Source organism: Mastigoproctus giganteus, chromosome 4 (assembly GCF_048544385.1).
Source record: "Mastigoproctus giganteus isolate SK-2022 chromosome 4, ASM4854438v1, whole genome shotgun sequence".
Taxonomy (NCBI): Eukaryota; Metazoa; Arthropoda; class Arachnida; order Uropygi; family Thelyphonidae; genus Mastigoproctus; species Mastigoproctus giganteus.
Window position 1 is genome coordinate 117,284,006 of NC_143578.1, and position 20,670 is coordinate 117,304,675.

The 20,670-nt window shown below is 38.1% G+C and overlaps 1 protein-coding gene across 5 annotated transcripts in view; it reads right to left on the reverse strand.

Annotated features, from left to right (window-relative positions):
- The window catches only part of LOC150087015 (microtubule-associated serine/threonine-protein kinase 3-like), a 912,052-nt gene that overhangs the window by 565,748 nt on the left and 325,634 nt on the right, over positions 1-20,670 (reverse strand). For 4 of the 5 annotated variants that reach the window (XM_090372902.1, XM_090372903.1, XM_090372904.1 and 1 more), the window contains one exon: positions 2,740-2,769. The exons of the other annotated variant lie outside the window; for it this stretch is intronic. In XM_090372902.1, the coding sequence (XP_090229028.1) occupies positions 2,740-2,769 (30 nt within the window). The remainder of the gene's footprint in view (positions 1-2,739; positions 2,770-20,670) is intronic. 5 annotated transcript variants of the gene reach the window in all.

Consider the following 20,670-nt stretch of genomic DNA (forward strand, 5'->3'; position numbering starts at 1 on the left):
AGTTGCTACAATGAATAAAAGGATAGTTGAGTGGGAGGAGACAGAGATTGGTAATCAATGGATGCTGCTCTTCATTGTTCCCCACTGTTCTTTTGTATATTTATCAATGATATTCATGACAGTACATCACGCTTAATGTCGAAGTTTGCAGGTGATACAAAGGTTGGCAGAATTGTTAATGACAGTAATGACAGTGTGCTACTGCAAAAGGATCTAGAAAAGTTGGGCAGATTGGCTGAGAAGTGGCAAATTTAAAGTACTGCATATGGGTAAAAGTAACCCCAGAGTAAAGTGCCAACCGTGTGGTACTATACTTAGTGTGGTAGAAAATGAAAAAGACCTGGGAGGAATTGTGCAGTCAGAGTAGGTCCTGAGGTATTGTCAATGATATATAGGAATTTTGCTAGTAGGGAAAGGGAGGTGATTATCCTTTTGTATAATGCAATGGTCAGGCCACTGTGTACAGGTCTGAAGCCACATTTTAGGAAGGATGTATAGTTTATTGAGCGAGTACAGAGAATGGCAACAAGATTGGTGAGGGGAACAATGGATGGTCTTACCAAAAAAGGCTTAAGTTCTGCAAACTGCAGTGACTGTAGACTAGGCAACAGTGAGGTGATATGATTGAGGCGTATAAGGCCTTGTACGGGTTGAGCAGGCTCAATTCTGTTGAGATTCTTCCTCTTGCTTAGATTACCTGAGGGGGCATAAATTCAAATTGAGGAAAGACAGTTATAGAATAGATGTGCGGAAATTTGCCTTTAGCCAGCAGGCTGTTGATTGCTGGAATGAACTTCCATCTGCCGTTGTGGATGGCTTAAATAAATTCAAGGAGGAACTGGACAAACTTTAAGAGGGAATGGATGTGTGAAATGGGATATATTTTTATTTTTTTATTGGCTGATGCTTGCTTTCTTGCATCTCATGCCTCTACTAAAACAATGAAATATTAATACCTGAGCAATAATGTTTTACCCTAAAATCTTTTGTCCTAAATCTACTGAGCTTTTAAAACTTCTACATTAAATTTTAAATTCAAGGAAGACCTAAGCAAACTACTGGATGAGATGGACAAGTGACATGGGTAGAGGGTGTGGTGTTTTTTTTTTTTTTTGTCTGATGCTGTATAATGCTTGCTTTCTTGCATCTTTCGTCGCTATTAATACATGCTCAAGCATCTTGCATATCGTGGATATTTCCCATTACTCGGTCATAACTACGTCATTCGTATTTAATCCTTGCCAAAAAAAAAAAAAAAAAAAGTAAACCAAAACATCAATATAGGGAATCACAAAAATTTTAAATAAATAGCACTATTTTTCTTCTCTGGTGAAGTAAGGCTTTTTATTTAAATTGCATAGTAAAATAACCAAGGCAATTTTTGGTGCAGTTCTTAGTTAATACAAGATTAACGTACTTGGTAGCAACACTAGTTTGCAAAATCCTAAACACAAACTGAGGATATTCCCTGCCTATATAATAGATGTTCCTGTTAGCCAATTAAAAAAAAAAAATTAACATTACTTTTATAAAAATGCCAGCGTTTTTTTAATAATTAGCTGTGAAATTAAAGCACTTTTTTAAAGAAATAATGTACTATTAATCTGATACTATGTGTAATATAGATACTCAAAGATTAGATAGTATGAATCAGAGCTGTACTACTCAATATGTTCTACGTTGATAATAATATTAGTAAAATAATAAGGAGTTTACCTCAATATATTGAGGTAAACTCCTCTTATTATTTTACTAATAAGATACTCAAAGAATATTCAGAACAACTGTCAAATATTCACAAATGCTGAACCATGCCGTATGAATTCAAATACTTTTTCAGTATTTTTTTTTTCAAATCCATACTAAACTTTAATAATCAAAAGGTGCATATATTAAAAAAAAATTAAATCATATTATTTTATGAAAATAAGTGTATAATGTAAAATAAAATAAAATTATGATGCTTCACTTTAAATTACACAACTGTCTGTAGTTATTATGATTCTTATTACAATACCTTAGTGGGATAATTATCTGAAACAAAACCATCACATCTACCACTTTAGGAACACATGACTTCAGTAGATAAAAATTCCAACTGATATTTTTTTAAAAATTAAAATCATGTTCATATATTAGTTTTATTGACTTTTTAACAATATAATCAATAATTTTAGCAACATAGAAAAATAACATAATTATAAGATAATAAAATGTTAAATATGAATTTTTTTTTTTTTTTTTTGTTAGTTGTTGGCGCATCGGCTTCTGTGGCCATAATGCACCTCCCAAATTATTTGCATTTACTCGATTCAAGTCCGAGGCGGGATTCGAACCCACAACCTTTGGGTTGCCAGGCAGGCACTTTACCCACCCAGCTAGCCTGTTCGGCATGCATATTTTGACGCACATCTTAATCTACAGTGTAACACAGAGTGTTATCACTGAATACCAATGCAGAATGATTACAATTCAGATTAATTTGTAATATAGAGAATTTCCTAATAAATTTATTGAACAATGAAAAATTGATGATGTCTGTCCCATCAATATATAGAAAATGGGAACCAAATCTATGAATTATAAGTTAGCATAATACATCCTAAATTAAGTTTTTAATATTTTTAACATACCTGCTCCAAATAAATTCAACACCGTTATTCTAACAGCACACAACTTAGACTACAACACAATACAGAACAGAACAAAACAACAGCAATAGCAAAAATTGAACCTTACTCTAGTGGAGCAAGACACAGCCAGGCCAAGCTAGGCAACATGGAAAGGGACAGAAGAAGGGGGGAAAAGAAAAAAGAAGGGAAAAATATATCACTTTCAATTATCCTAAAAGTTTTATTCAAATGATTTAATGGCTTATTTTACTAATCAAAACATCTCCAAAATGCTTTATAGAGAATAATTATAATTATTCTAAGACTACATATTTACCAAAGAAAAATTAAATTTGCAAATTACATTAGTGCCAAAACCAATTCTGCATTTAAAATATTAAAAGATATTTAAAAGCAAAAATAAATGCCTACATTAATCAGTATAACTAAAAGATTCCTATTAAAAATTTAAAAAAAAAACAAACAAACAAAAAACAATGTTTTATAACAAAATTCTTCAAAAATCTTAACACAAATTAATAAACATTTGACATAAAAATAAAATTAATCCCAGGATATTGTTGTTATCAATTGAAATGGGTTCATATATAAATGGTTCGCAATTTTAAGTAACCTATAAAATAAATATAGACTGATTATAAGTGAAGTTTAACTATTCTGATGCATCTACAGAAAAAACTAATTCATGAAATTCATATTTCATAGCATACTATGAAAATTACATAAATAAGATTTATCCAAAAAAATTTTGCTCTTAAATTTAAAACTTAGTTCAAAAAATTAACAATTAAGAGAATATGACACAGACAAAAACTAATCTTAAAGAAAGAATGCATAACATGTTACTTTGTGTCATTAACATGTTAAAAATTAATATTTTTTTCTTCATCATATGAAACAATGATAATTGGTCATATGACTCTTGCATATCAACTGGTACTAGTATAGATACTATTCTTCAGAACCTTCCCCTCCAACAACCTAAAAATTACAGGAGTTTAAAAGTCTGACCAGAAGGGTATTAATTCCATTTTAAAAAAAAAATGGAATTAAAATTGTAGATACAAGACATCTCAAACATTTTTAATTTAAAAGAACAGTTTCAAACACATGATCATGAAGAATTCTCAAGCATATTAGAAATACAGGCTTGACCCCAAAGATTTAGGAACTTTCACCGAATTTCTCCAGCATCTTTTTTTTTTTTTTCTTTTTTTTTTAACTTCGCCACTTGACAAAAATAATATTGAAAAAGTGACTGACAAGACTGGAAAATTATTTAAAATGGACACAGCAATTAGAACTGCATACTGACTCAGATTGATTGCAACTGTGTAGATATCAAAGCAAAATTCGAACACTTGGAGATTAGTAATCCCAAGACAGGTATTACACTTTTTAAAAACATTTATCTGCAAATACTGTCATCTTTCAGAAGCACATATTTGTATGAACCAGCTTTCTCTGAATGGAATTTTATTAAAGCTAAATGCTGGACACAATTTGGCCAATACAATCTTGATGATTTTCTGCTTTTAGCTTAAGTAATTATAAAAACCATAGCTAGTAATTGACACTGTCAGATTTCCCACTAATTTTAATAAATATACAACAAAATTTTCTGCTTTGGTACATTCCTTTAATTATTAATTTGGAAGTACATTTTATAAAAATATAAATTTTAAGTAAACAAAGTTGTTGGTCCCTTTAACACACATACAGAGTCAATCAAACGTTGCTCCAAGTGAATTAGGTGCAAAAAGTAAGTGACATCGTATATTTTAGATTTTAATGACTTTTGTTACAGTCCAACATGAATGACTTTTGTATAAATTGGAAAAAGGGCCACTGCCAGATTGGTAGTACAGTGCATAAAAGGCTGGTTGAATAACAGGATACAGGCCAGTTATAAAAAGGCAGAGTGTACTAGGATCTCAAGTGGAGTTCTGCAAAATTCAATACTGGGTCTCTTGTTGTTTCCTATATTTGTTAATGAATTAATGAAGGCATACCAGTTCTGATATCAAAGTTTCCTTGGTTACAATAACAACGAAGTAAACTTTGCCAGGGTATACTGCCTTAACAAGATCTAGATAAATTATTCAGCTAGTCTGAAAAATGGCAATTAAAGTACAGTAATTGAATATGTTGCATTAAAGACTCTACAAGTCATTAATAATAATCTCAAATTATCTTATTACTTAGGAAACAATAAACTAAAGGCAACAAATTAAATAACAGTAATAGTTGATAATAAAGACTTAACAGCTACTGAGAGAGAGAGAGAGAGAGAGAGAGAGAGAGAGAGAGAGAGAGAGAGAGAGAGAGAGAGAGAGAGAGAACAGGTATCCATTTAGCTTGGAAGAAATATTCCTCAGAAAATCAACACTCTAAATAAAAACATATTACATGAAAACTGCTTTTCATTAAGGATACATACAATAATAATAAGATGCACTCATGACTTAAACTTCATGTTGTATAATGTCATAAAAGCTGTCACTCTAACATTTTTTATCTTTAGTTCAGTGGCTAAAATATTATTTTTGCCACTGAATATACACAGAACTTTATAGCATTTGGAAATTCAATCAGCACCAAGCACAAGGCAGCTTGTGCTTGGTGCTGATTGAATGAACTTTTTCTTCTTAAGAAAAAAAAGGGGGGGGGGGGTCAAACAATGGACATCTGCTACTCCCTACAAATTTCCTGTAACATTCATTTGATTGATCCAAGTTACTGCAAACACACACAAACTCCAGTTTTACTACAGGGTTCCTCTCTTCTAAAATTAACTATGCCTCATTAATTAAAGTAAATATTTGTACAAATTTCTTTGTTATAATTTGGTATGATCCAAACTGCAGGGGCTCACATCTGGTAAGTATGGGCTTGGCACACTCAGGGTCCTGAGCTTGACTCTCCCCCCCCCCCCCCTCGGGGTAAGTCAGAATTTTTGGTTTTTTTTGGTTGGTTCAGTAGCATAAGCCTCAGGCTTCCCTGCACCTTATAGATGATGATGATAATAATAATAATTATAATAATAATTATTATTATTATTATTATTATTGTAGTCTCTTGCTGATGCACTCAGCAAGAGAATATGCCGATACAAAGAGAGCTCCCAGAGGAAAATAAACAACCGAATCTTCAATGAGGACCAAAGAGCCTTCTACAAGAAACTGGAAGAAGAGGAGAAAGCAGGAAACAGACCACCCGAGAAGAAGACGATCGAGGAGTTCTGGGGAAATATCTGGAGCAGTGAAGTAAGACATAACAGCTGAGCCCCCTGATAGAAGTAGAATGGAAGAAAACCAAGGACGTACACAAGAGAGGAGAGAGTGGGAGATGCCAGTCTATCAGGAACACCCACCAATGGCAAACCCCAGGAATTGATAACATCCACAATTACTGGTACAAGAGGCTCACCTGCACACATAAGCACCTAGCAGAGCGGTTCATCCGAATGATAAGGCACCCGGAGACAATCCCAAAGTTTCTCACTGAAAGAGTCACATACCTGAAGCCTAAAGATGAAGATACAAGAAACCCGGCGAAATACAGGCCAATCATCTGCCTCCCAACGATGTACAAAATCCTGACTAGTTGCATAACCAAGAAGATATCAGACCACTTAGAGAGTCAGAACATAATGGTTGAACAGCAGAAAGGATGCAAGGAGAAATTAACCATAGATGCTGCAGTTATGGAGCAAGCCTACAAGAAGCAGAGCAACTTATACACGGCCTACGTCGGTTACCGCAAGGCCTTCGACTACGTACCTCATAGCTGGCTAATAGAGACCATGAAGATCTACAAGGTCAATCCAATAGTGACAAACTTTATAGGAGCAACAATGGCAAAATGGAGTACCACCATTAAGGTGAAGAACATCACAACCAGACCAATCCCCATCAGAAGAACAATCTTTCAGGGAGATGCTCTGAGCACAGTGTGGTTCTGTTTAGCACTCAACCCACTATCCATGGCAGCAAGTATGGATATAACCTCAAAGAAGGAAGAAAGAACCTGTACACCCTCACCCACCTGATGAACAGAGATAACATCAAGCTCTACGCGACAACCAAGAAGCAACTCCAGCAACTATTCCGGATCACCGAAGAATTCAGCAAGGACATCAGGATGGAATTTCATCTAGACAAATGCAAGAACCACGCACTGCACCAGGGAAAATTAGTCAGCCGAAACTACCAGCTGCTGACTGGTAAAGAGATCGAAGCTATGACAGAAGGAGAGACCTACAAATACATAGGGATGATGCAGGCTCAGCAGTTAGAGCACAAGGAAATCAAGAAGTGCCTGACCGAAAAATATCATCAGAGACTCAGAAGCCTGCTGAAAGCAAAATTGAACGGAGAGAACACAGTTAAAGCCATAAACACCTATGCAGCTCCAGTACTAACATACTCCTTTGGGATCATAGATTGGACTAACACTGAGCTAGAGGATATCATGCGAAAGACAAGGTGCCTCCGTGTGTAGGAGCAGCAGTGTGTAGCACACGCTTCTTGATTAGACCGGGGTTCGAGCCCGTCACCACCAAATACGGAGGATGCGGAAAGGTCAGGGAATAACCACCGCATATCCTGGAGCAATATGGCCTTAGTTGCTAATGCTCCTAAAAACCAAATAACAAACAGCGAAAGACAAGGACAATGAGGACCAAGAGCCGCCAACACCACCCGAAGTCAGCAGTGGAGAGACTAACAATAGCTCAGAAAGAAGGAATAAGGGGGCCTGATAGAGCAACAGAAAACAGTGATAGTTAACCTGAAGGATTACTTTGAAAACAACACAGCACCACTCCACCAGGCAGGCAGGCAGGCCATAAGTTAGATAGATAAGTGCTTTACCCAACTCAACCTAAGCAAGGAACCCCCTCCCGCCCAGATTTCACAAGAAATGAAGCTAGAAAGATGGGCAAAGAAGACACTCCATGGCAGACACTACAATGATCTCCATCAATAGCACATCGATAACATTTCTTCCAATGCATGGCTCACAAGCGGGACACTCTTCTCTGAGACTGAAGGATTCATGCTGGCCATCCAAGACTAGGTAATCAACACCAGAAACTATAGAAAATACATTGCAAAGGAGACTAGAATGTCAGATGACACATTTGAATAATGCCACCTGTCCTCAGAAACGATCCAACACATCAACCATGGGGTGCAAGGTGATCACCCAGACTGAGTACACTCATAGACATGAGGAAACACCAATTGACAAAAGAAAGTGTACCATACTAAAAGTACGAACCCCAGGCAGTACTAGAGACTCCAACCCACAAGCTGTACTGGGACCACGCCATAATAATGGATAAGACCATCCGCACAACAGACCGGACATAACCCTTGTGGACAAGATGGAAAAGGCTACCTACCTGATTGACATAGCGGTGCCCAACTTAGCAATGTCCAGAAAACCACTAGGAAAAAATTAGGAAGTACATGAACCTGAGACACGAGGTCAAGGAGATGTGGAATATGCAAGAAGTAATGATCATCCTGATGGTATGGTGCCAAAGACCCTACATAGCAGCCTAGCAGCAATATGTCTCCCAGCGACCACCTACAAGGAACTCCAGAAAGTTGCAATCCTGAACGCCTGAAGAATAGTCAGAGAGTTCCTCGACCAACAGTAGCACCAGACATTATAACCACCTGGTTGTAATGTCTGGTGTTACTGTTGGTCGAGTGGTGTACTTGGTAGCAATACCAGTCACCAGTCTGGGGTAACTGGTGGTGTACTTCGTAGTAATACCAGTCAAGGAGTGGAATCCCCTAATCAGGGAGAAATAATATAAGAGCAAAAAGGTCTTATGCTCATGTCATGTCATCTTCTTCTGGAACATCATCATAAAGCTCCAAACCCCGAATTAGAGTCCGAATTTCTTGCGACTCCATTTCCTGTAGAACCTGTTGGCCTTAATCTCTTGTGTCTAGCAATAGAGCTCTCCTTAAATGAGCACTTCTTGTCCATGTAGCCTGCTCGTAGTGCATTGGCAACACAGCTGTCAGTGATTTTATCCCATGAATTCTTCACCCAAGTCACGACCTCCTGCAGGCTAGGCTTCACAGAGTTTCCACACTGATTTCTCTCCGTTCTATTTTCAATGTAGTTATTGATTTCCATGTGCAAATGGTCGTTGAATGGCTTGTTTAATGCAATATCAAGAGTCTGGAGATACAGTCATTCCTATGGGAATCATTATTTGATCTATTCTTCTTTCTGCAAGGAAGTTCTTCATGTCTTTAGTGCGGTGAGTGCTGGCTGAATTCCAGACTAGCGGACCTCTTTGGCCACCTTGCAAAACAAGTGGGAGCAGTAAATCGACCCTCCTTATGGCTGCTTGTGTGCACTAGGCTTTTTCAGTTTCGAGAATGTAAATGCCTGAAACACGTTCAATCTTATCTTTCTTGCCCTTAGTGATGATTAGAGGTGGGGCTTTCTTTCCATCCAGACGAATTGCCAAAATACAGGTAACACATGCACTTTCGTAACCAGTGGAGGGAATGTAGATTGACGAGGCACCCCTCTGATCAATTGTCATTTGAGATCCTTGACCCATAAACACTGCAGTTTCACCCATAGCAATCATGTTGGAAAGTTGGTATTTAGAAAAGTCGATGCCATCAACAAAAGACTTGAATGTAAGTGCATGTTTAATAACTTCAATATCTTCCAGCTTGAACAGTGTTGTCGATCTTCTTAGAGACAGTTCATATAGCTGAAGGAAGCCATCCATCCATCCATCCAGTGTTGTGATGCTTTGAATTCTTCTGGGGATATGTCTAACTGTGGTGCCATTGCAAGGGCAAATGCTTGAATATCAGCCCTGCGAACAACCAAAACCTTTGCTCTTCTGTCAGCAATCCATTCACAGATGATGTCTTCCAACTCAGGAAATAATGGTTGCCAACCTGATCCACACTTGCGCTTCTTAGCATTTCCCTCGTCCACCTGTTGACTGAGGTTATCGTACTCTGATCGCCATTTTCGGACCATTCGGAGATCCAACTTCTCTTTGCAGAAACCTGTAAGATTCTTGCCCCGGGAGTCCTCCAAAATTCCTTTCTTGTACTCAATGGAATAGTTCTTTCTTTTTGCACTCATCTTGTTTGGGGATCAAAATATTATGCCCTTTATCTCTATTATTAAATCAAGTGTTAACTGAAGACTTGGGCCAAATTCAACAGAAACAAATCAGCTGCAATTAAAAAGCACCTCGAAAGAACAATAAAAAGGGGGAACCATTCTACAGAACAAAGGCTAGTTCTTTCAGCAACATCGACCCAATTGACTGGCTCAACTACGTTGCCAGATTTTCTAATCAACCTCCAGCTCTACCTAATCTGCCACTCCTCAACTGCTCTCATCCCACTGAGTCTTGCTACAATCCGAATTTCCAAGCAACAACTGATGCAGGCCATTAATACTCTCCCTCTCACAGCAACCACCGGTGACAATGGCATCCCCCAGTTCATAATCAAATGTTTAAGCATCTTCATCATCGATTCACTCCTCAACCTATACAACATATGCCTCGAAGTTCATTTCTTTCCACCCCAGTGGAACAGGTACTCTGTCTGGCCCCTTCCTAAGCACCAACAATCGACGCTCCCAAGCCAACATAGGCCCATCGCTTGCACCTCTGTATTGCTAAAAATTCTGGAGAAAGCACTGCTACTGTCTGTCACCCATTAAATTCTCTGTGACAGTCCTCAGCAAATACACTATGGGATATCAGGAAGGTCAACTATAACTAACCTTGCGACAACCACTCTGCACATCTTAGAAGCCTTTGAACAAAGACAGGAATTGTCAGTTATATATCTTGACAGCCATTCCGCATTTGATGCCATCTATATACAATTTTCGCAGCGATGTTCTCTAGTTCCTAGAATCTCTCCTATCGAAGAGGATCCTTGTTCTAAAGATCGGAACAAAGACCTTCACGTGTCACATAACTGCCGGTGTGCCTCAAGGGGGGGGGGTCCTGTCTGGCATTCTCTTCTCAGCAATTAAGGTGCCATTTGTGACCAACAAGTGCAATTGGATCACATATGCTGACGATGTCAAGCTCCTTACTAGGATATCGCCATCCAACTTGGCAGCCGAAACCACTCAGCAAATCACTAGCAAACTGCAGGACATGGCTGACTACCTCAATACCTTCAACCTCCAAATCAACCCCCTAAAATCGGCACAAATAATTTATTCATTAAAGGGCAGCCCAACAACGTTGGAGCCTGTGCTTAACGGCTCCTCAGTTCCAAGTGTTCAAACGCACAAAGATTTGGGGGTCATTTTCGACTCCAAACTATCTTTAAAAGGATCACGTAAACCTCATACAGTCGAGGCTGAATTCACTACGCTGGGTCGCCAAACAACAGCTGCTCCACACCACGACCCATAACTGGTAAAAAGATACATCATATCAATCCTTTACCCGACAATATTGTATGCTTCAGAGATATGGGCCTCGGCTACCGAACCCAACATTAAAAGAATATTCTCTGCCGAATTCTGGCTTCTAAAATGGGCTAACAGCAAACTCCACCTTCCCCCAGCTCTCAGATCAACGTAGTTAGCAGAAGCCCTTCAGCTATGCAGGCTCCGATCCTATATCGGAGAAAGACGGCTGCTGTTCACCATCAAGATGGCCACCGGTAAAATTACAGAGCCGAACTTCTGGGATCACTGCTCTTGGCGCATTCCCTCCCCCTTATCTCCGGTCTTCAGCACAGCTGCTAGCAAACCATAACTGGCTAGTACTAACCATAACTGGCTAGTACTAGCCTACTGGTTAGTACTAACCGACAGATTTCTGCCAAAGCAAATGCTGCCCTCACTGCAAGCCATCGATATCGATGGTGACCTCCAAGAAGTGGTCAATAATAAAAAAATACAGGAAGGGAATCCTCTTCGAACTGAAAATGTAAAACTGTGCTTTGTTGCCTTCCAATAATCTGATGTAACTTATGTTTTTTTTTCATGTATATCTCTTTTGTAAATATGTTTTGTAAATCCCTGGCACCACCATGCCACTAATTGTATGTCTATCATGCTGCAATTAAAGATTCTATTCTACTTATGAGACAGGAGTGGCAACAAAAAAATGATGGACCACACAAAAGCGAAGAAAAATTGCAGGAAAAAATTAAGAAAACGTTTCTTTATTTCACACGAGTGCATTAAGTACATCCGTTACGAAGATTCTAATTAGTCATAACCACGTCTGTTCGTTATCAAGTGTGCACGTGTATTGTGTCTGGCGTCTGTCTGGCTTGACCATCTTAACTGGGGCTTATTTTTGAGGTATGGCTAATATTACGAGCATCCTGAAAAATCATGCTAGGGCTTATTTTCCGATTAGGTCTTATTTTTGGGGAAATACGGTATCACATTTCCTTCATCAATTTCCTCACATCATCACATTTCCTTATATCTTGTGAAAGTTTCACAATGCCCATTATTACAGCTGTCTTTCAACAAACCCTTTGAAATCACAAATACCTTCCACCCATATTTTCCACCACAAAAAATTTAATGTTGAATGTCTGAATTCACCAAGATTCTCCAATGAATGGTATTGTAATTTTTGCAGAATGCTTGTAAAGGTGATATGTCAACATCTTGTTCTACCAATCGTCTGGGTTAATCTTCTAAATAGTTCACCTTAAACATGTAGGATGCACCTTGATCCATAGGTTGCATCAAGTCAGTTGCAGTTTCTTGGAAAAAATTCAACTCTAATATTATAGGACTTCTCATTTAAATTGATTGGATGCCCAGGGAGAGGCACTGTCCCTCACAAAGATTATCCCTTACAAAGAACCAACAGTTCTTTGTCAGGGATAATCTTACTTTTGCAGTAGTGCAACAGAGTGCAGAAGTAAGAAGTAAAAAATTCTTTAAGGTAATTTTAATATGCTTTAAAAGCCCTTAGATTCTCTCTGAGACAGTATCATGGGCTTGAACTTAAGAAAATCCCATTCAGCTTTTTTTTTTTTTTTTTTTTTTTTATGAAAACCCCAAACATGAGGTATTAGAACCTATAATACTTAGTATTGCCTGGGCTGAAAAATGTGAAGATGAAAGAATATATTTATTAACATTAGACTTGAACTTCTGTAGATTGCAATTTTCAGGAAATATGTAAGAAGGAAGGTTGTTCCAGAGAACAGAAGTTGAATGAATAAATGAATAAGAAGAAAAGTTGGTTTTGTAAGTCTGAAGTAGGGCAGCAAAAGGATGTGGATTGGTTGCGGCATGTGTTTGGACTGTTTGGAAAAGAGGGGAAATTATAGAAGCCAATTCAGAAGAACAGTGCCCATGGAAGTATCCACAGAAAAGGCATGCAGCAGAAAAGAACGTCTATGAGATGGACTCTGTTAGAGATAAGTCATTGATGAACCTACCAGCCCTCTTTTTGAATAGAATATAGAAGTCTAAGAAAGATGTTTTCAGCACACCATCCCAGATGTGGAAACAATATTCAATGGTAGGGCAGATTTGCGATTTGTACAGAGTGAACAGCTGTTTGGAATAAAAGTAATGCCGAGAGCGAAAGAGAAAACCCAGTTTTTGCTATGCAGAGGAAGCAACTGTAATGTGCTTATGCCAAGAGAGATTAGAAGTCAGGGTAATCCCCAATTGAGATATATGACCTTGACTAGAAATTGATGTCATTGAAAATAAGCATAGGAGCAGAAGAATTCTTTTTGCGAGATATAAGATAGGACTGAGCTTTATAAGGACTGAAATCAAGTTATATTTGTCACACTGAAGAATAATACTTCAGTGTGACAAACCTGGAGATCAACATTTAAGGAACTGGCAGTGGATATTCGAGAAGATGGAGCTGTTTGTGCAGGGCAAGGTTTCTCAAACTGGAAGGTGAAATGCAGTGTCTCCTCATCAACAAAACTATAGATAGTATTTCCAGTCAATGGTTTTTTTTTTTTTTTTTTGATTTGGTAGTTGTTGGCGCATCGGTTTCTGTGGCCATAATACACCTCCCAAGGTTTTTTGCAGTACTTTGATCCAAGCCCGAGGCGGGAATCGAACCCGCGACCTTTGGGTTGCCGGGCAGGTACTTTACCCACTCGGCTAGCCCGGTCGGCTCCAGTCAATGGAAGGTGATTAATATACAAAAGGAAAAGAGTAGGAGAAAGAACAGAGCCTTGGAGAAAACAACAGCATTAGTGAAGTTAGAAGACAGAGCGCCATCAACCATTGTTTGTTGTTGTTTGTTATCTGGTTTTTAGGAGCATTAGAAACTAAGGCCATATTGTTCCGGGGATATGCAGTGGTAATTCTCTGACCTTTCCACACCATCCGTAGTGGTGGGCACGGGCTCGAACACCGGTCTAATCAAGAAGCGTGTGCTACACACTGCTGCTCTTGCTCACCTGGCTACGGAGGCGCCAACCATCAACCGTAATCAGTACTGAGCAATCAGAGAGAAACTGGATACCTCATTACAAAAAACAATTCACAAACAATAAGATGGAAACTTATTTAGGAGATTTTATGTTTTTTTTTTTTTTTTTTTTTTGATTTGGTAGTTATTGGCGCATCGGCTTCTGTGGCCATATTGCACCTCCCAAGGTTTTTGCAGTACTTTGATCCAAGCCCGAGGCGGGAATCGAACCCGCGACCTTTGGGTTGCCGGGCAGGTACTTTACCCACTCGGCTAGCCCGGTCGGCCGGAGATTTTATGTCAAACCCGATTAAAATCCTTTGAGAGTCAAGAGAAACTGTTTGAGATTCACCAAACTTTTCCACTGAATTTGTCCATAGAGGAGTAACATAAGCCAGAATATCACCAGCAGATTGACACTGACGGAATCCATACTGGCAATCAATGATCAGATGGAAGTTTTCTAAACAGTTGAAGATTTGGTGGTTAATTGATTTCTCCATTCCTTTAGAAAGAGCAGAAGTAAATTCAATGGGACGATAATTGGATGGCAGGGATTGTCACCCTTTTTATCAACTGGCTGGATATGAGCAAATTTCAAAGCAGAAGGAAAAACACCTTTGGAATAAGAAAATGAAAAAAAAAAAGGTGGCACAGAACAGGAGTAAGTTCAGGAGCACATGTTTTGAGACAAGTGAAGAAATGCTATCAAGACCTGGAGCTTTTCTTAGCACCAAGATTTGTCAAAATCCTTCGGACATATTTTTGACAGAAGACCACAGGAGGCATTGAACAGAGTACTCAGAATGGTAGGAGGTGGTTTACCAAGATCATCAATACATGGGCTAGAAGAAAAGTAGGATGCAAGTTGGTGAACTTTACTTTTGGCTGAAGTGGCGACAGAACCCATCTGGTTTAGAAAGAGGTGGGAATAGAGATGGGCAAAAGTTGCAGCCAACAATTTTGGCAAGAGACCAGAATGCTCGGCTACCATTTGGACAAGAAGCAAATTTTCTACTCTTAGCCTGTTGAAATCTTGCCTGGAATGATTAATGACTGCTTTATAATTGTTGCAAGCTTTGGTGTAGACAGAAAATTAAACTGGAGATTTGAATATGAGCCAATTACGATATGCAACATTCTTCTCTTGAACAGGGTTTGGCAACCTGCAAGTGAAATGGATCATTAAGATTAGAACTGAGACCACATATATTTGTGAAATTAATGAGGAAGTGTTTCTCCTAAAAATGGTTAATTGATCATTGGTCACCTTAAACCTAAGTGCTTTTCCTTGTAGGAAATAAAAGTTGTTCTTCTGAGCATATTTAACTAAAAAAGAGACCTAATGTATGTCAAACATACATTATGACAGAAGACTTGAATTTTTAATCTTCAGAGGCTTAGCTGCATCTTGAATTATTGCTATGCTTAAAAGGGCTTGCTGCTGAGTTTGGTCTTCAATCCAAATTATTAACAATGCCTCCATTTTCTCCACCATCAAAACTGCAAATGCTGCAATTTTGCAGCTATAGAGGAAATCACATCCTCACTGCACTTATTTATTTTGTTCTTAATTTTATTGTAGTATACACAGAAGATTCAGCCAATCCCAATGAATAAGCAATGTCAGTCACACAATCACTCTTTTCACAGCATTTAAGCACCACAAATTCTCACTTCTAAATTAATGCATTTTCTCTTAACAGCACAAATAGTTGAACCAGACGGTATTTTTGAAGACTTATGAGAACATAATTCCTTTAAAATAATAATCAAAAATAATTTTAAAAAATTCACAGAGCAGAAACCTAATAAGCAATTTTCACTGCATGACATGCAATAAGACCGACATGGAAGTAAAGAAAATAAAGGCCACACATGATTCTGAAAATTTTGATTATCAATAGTTTTTTGATCCTTTGATCAGACCACCAAGCACAACCATTTCTGTTATTATTGTTCTCAGGTTTGGGCGAAGTCAGTTCTTCTCTTTGAATGGTTGACACTATTGCCATGAAAAGTTAAATACTGTTTGAATTATTAATAAAATGGTTTCATACCTTGGTTATTTATTTATAGTTAGCAGCCAATTTTTTAATATCGGCTACCCTTTTCATGAAATGGAGTACTCTTTCAGTAACAGTTGATACCATGCAATATAAAGTAGACAGATACAGAAGGATGCTAATGTTACTGTTATCTGTTTATAAAGGACTAATAATTCATATTAGAATTACTCATAATATAAAATAACTGAATAAATATACACAATTCAGTGAGATAGGCAAAATGAAAGAATAAAGTGACTGAATACGCCATGGCAGTCAGTGCCAGACATACTGGTAAGTGTATCTCAGAAACTAACCCTGCTGAAGTTTTCATACATGATTGTGTCACAGATGTCAAGGTCGGTCCAATAAATAAATAACATCGAACAAATAGCAAAAGTACGGTCAGAAACAGTTCAGTGAAAGAAAGGCTACAATGAGTGAAATAACAACCCAATACAACAGTGGTATCAAAATAAGCACAAATTACTGCACCTTGTCACAAAGGGGTACAGTCAAACCAAACCAAACCAGGTTCCACTCCTGTAAGAGAGAGAAGAAAAAAAAAAAAACAAGAAAGTAAGATTAGGATGAGCTCAGAAACAGTGAACCCGTTGCAATCCCAATGTTTTTCCAATCCTTTTTTCCAGGTTTGGAGAAACACTCCCTAGTCTGAAGAATCTCAGTTCCTGCTCTTTAATTACAATTTTGGACCAGAATATGGTGAAAATAGTATATCCACAGACCCAATGTAATGAGACCCACATTACCTTATCGGAAAAAAAAGTATAACTAAAAAACTATAAATCAAAAGAGAACTTCCCAACCTTCTTTTCTTTAATGTTGCTTCAATTATTTAAACTTTACATATATTTACAACTCATGTAATGTAATTACAGATTTCAAACTGTCTTTTGTTCTAATACACACTGTATTTATTCAGTTATATACGGTATAATAATGATAATACGTATATATACTGTATAATAATACTGTATTCAGTTATTTTATATCTAATTCTAATATGAATTAATAGTCCTTTATAAACAGATAACAGTAACACTTGCTAACTTTGATCATTAAAAGCAATTTGTAATTTACATATTCGGTCTCCTCTCACTGTTGTGCTTGCGTAGTATTTTCCATCCCTCAGTGACAGGAGTTTCCATGTTTTGCCTCTGATCATTTGTTAACACAACTGTACAGTGCATGAATATACTTGACAACTATACAGTAATGAATAAGTAATAAAAGAGGTAGCTAAAATAAGTTATGGTTTTCTAAACCTGTTTTTCTCTCAAAAGTTATGTTTCCAAAATCAGTTTCTTACTTAAATACAAACAGTTTTATGTTTTTACTACCAAAGATGAAAAGAGATATTCCTATATAGTGTTTATGAGATTTTCTCATTTGTGCATATTAAAAGAGAAGATAGTAACACTGGTTGGATTCGTCCAACAGTTTGGAACACTGTCATTTTATGTGCCAAGGAAACCTCACAGAAGCTCTTAAAGGATTAAAAAGTGATAAAAATAAAATTGTCATATGAAACCAAAGATTATAAACATGAAAATGTACAGCAGGCATCTGAATCTGGAACAATTAAATAGCAATTGCCTTAATGGTTGGTTGACACCAAGTCTAAGGCTGAAAACAATAAAAGGTATAACACTTGAAAGTGTAAAAATAAATAACAAAGGATAGAGATACAAGTATAAGCTGTAAAAGTCAGCATAAAAGTATAAATACAAATTATAAAAGTGCGAGTGCATTTTTTAAAAGTTACAGCTGACAGTTACAGGCTCCGCAAAAACGATAAGTGTTTGCCTTTTATTTACATGATTGTTGTTTTATATTGTACTTAATACGTAGTCATATAGTTATAGTTACGCTGGTTATTTTTTATTTTAATTTAGATAAAGAGTTTTTGTGGATTTTACTTACGATAGGTAAAACCGTTATTTTTGTTCGATTTTTGTAGCCATTGTTTTTGTATATAGGGAATTCAAAGTTTTTGTAGGGAATTCAAATTTTTTAATTGAGGTAGCTCTAACGCATAATTATATAGTAATACGCTTCACTGTTTCTATTTCATAGTTTCTATTCAAATACTACTGACATTTAATTTATTGATTTTATTAATTTAAACTACCCTGCCCCGAACTAGAGCAGCAAAGCAACGGGCACAAAGTGGCAGGAGTGTTGTGACTCGGGGGAGAACTGAGGGGGGCGATTCTCCAACGCGTCACAGCCTAAAAAAATGTGCAGCTTGTGAAATGTTTGCCGAACTCTCTGGAACGGAACATGATATTGCCATGGGGGATGTCTTTGTGTGTGCGCGATGTAAGGAGTGTAAGGAAATCAGGCGACAACTCAGCGTTGTTATGGGCCTATATGAGAGTTTGAAGGACAGGGTGGATGCCCTCGAAGGAAATAAATTGAGGGGCCCATCAAGCTCTCAGCTGCCCACATCAACGCCAGAGCTTGCACTTGGTCATCACGCAACACAGTGGCAACCCCCAAGGCAGAATGCGCTGGTCCCACAGGAACTATTAGTTGTTGGTGACTCTATTGTCAGGGAAACGGGGAACATGCTATGTAAAAAGGATAGGTGGAACAGGACCAGGGTATGTCTGCCAGGGGCAAAGGTTGATGACGTTGTAGAGCGGATATCATCTTTCAAGGGCACAAAAGGTGATATAGTTGTACACGTTGGCACTAATGATATTAAGAGTAGGAGACCGGCAGAATTACTCAACAAGTACAGGTCACTGTTGAAAAAAAGCCGAGAATTAGGGTTGAATTTAAAAGTGTCTGCAATTCTGCCCAGACACGATAGGAGGGAGTATATGATGAGAGCCTTGTCGATCAATTCGGCCCTGGAAAGATTGTGCAAGGCTCAAGGGGTAGAATTTTTTTCAGCCTGGACTGTACTTGTTAACAGGAGAGATTGCTTCTACAGGGATGGGATACACTTAAATAGAAAGGGTGCAAGAATATTTGCTGATGCTATCGAGGCAGTGTTAGGTGGGTCGGAAAACTGCTAGCTTGGGGGGATACAAAGACTAATAGTTTAACAGTAACCGCAGGCAGAGGTGAAGGTGATTCTTGCACAACTTCTATTAGAATAAGAAGCGACCTGGAGCGAGGGGTGTTGGGGGTTTCAGGGACGGATGGCAGTCATCCTGGAATAGTTGGGTATATGGGATGTGTTAGGGTAACAAGGAATAGGCATAGGAGCATGTATGCTTGCATGTATACCAATGCTAGAAGTATAGTAAATAAATTTGATGAATTTGAAGTGTTGGTCAAGACATCAAAGGCGGATATTGTTGGGATAGCAGAGACGTGGTGTCACACAGATATAAGGAATGCAGAACTGGAATTTGGGGAATACAATGTGTACAGAAAGGATAGACAGGACAGAAAGGGAGGAGGTGTTATGCTGTTAATTAAGAAAAACATAAAATCAAAAGAAGTGCATCCAGTTGATATAGATGGACAGTGCACTGTTGAGTCAGTTTGGTGTGACATAAGCACTGCAAAAGCAAAAATAAGAGTAGGAGTGTGTTATAGGCCTAATGACTCGAATGAGTACAATGAACAATTGTACAGAGAAATAGAGTGAGCCAGTAAATCAGAATGTCTTATAATGGGGGATTTTAACTTCCCAGATATTGACTGGAACTTGTGGATTGGTCACTCACACACTAGTCAGACTTTTGTGGATTTATTGGATGATTGTTTTCTGCAGCAGCATGTTCGAGAGGCAACCAGAGAAAGTAATACTCTTGATCTGGTTATCAGCAGTGATCATTCGTGTATTAAGAATTTGCAGATAAAGGAACCACTAGGTGGCAGTGATCACAGTGTGCTGAAGTGGGATTTACTCAAAGAGGTAACTACCGTCAGGGGTAAAGGAAAGGGTTTTTGCTTCCGTAAAGGGGAGTACAGTGGTCTCAGACAGTTTTTAAATTCTGTACAGTGGGATCGACTGACGATGTTACAAACAGTAAATTCTAAGTGGGAAGCATTCAAGGAATTAATCGTGGAAGCTACTAGACTTTTCATACTGTGTGGTACTACACTTAACCTGGGAGTAATTGTGCAGTCAGATATGAAGTTTTCTGAGTAATGCAGACAGTCTGCCAGAGCAGGTCATGGGGTTTTGTCAATGATATATAGGAATTTTGCTAGCAGGAAAAAGGAGGTGATTATCCCTCTGTATAAGGCAATGGTCAGGCCACGCCTTGAGTACTGCGTACAGGTCTGGAGGCCTCATTTTAGGAAGGATGTAGATTTACTTGAGTGTGTAAAGAGAAGGGCAACAAGATTGGTGAGGGGAATGAAGGGATCCTCTTACCAAGAGAGGCTTAAGTTCTGCAAATTGCAGTGGCTGGAGACTAGGCACCTGCGCGGTGATCTGATTGAGGTCTATAAGGCCTTGAATGGGTTGAGCACGCTGAATTCTGATGGGATCCTCCCACTTGTTCAGAATACGAACCTACGGGGACATAAGTTCAAATTAAGAAAGGAT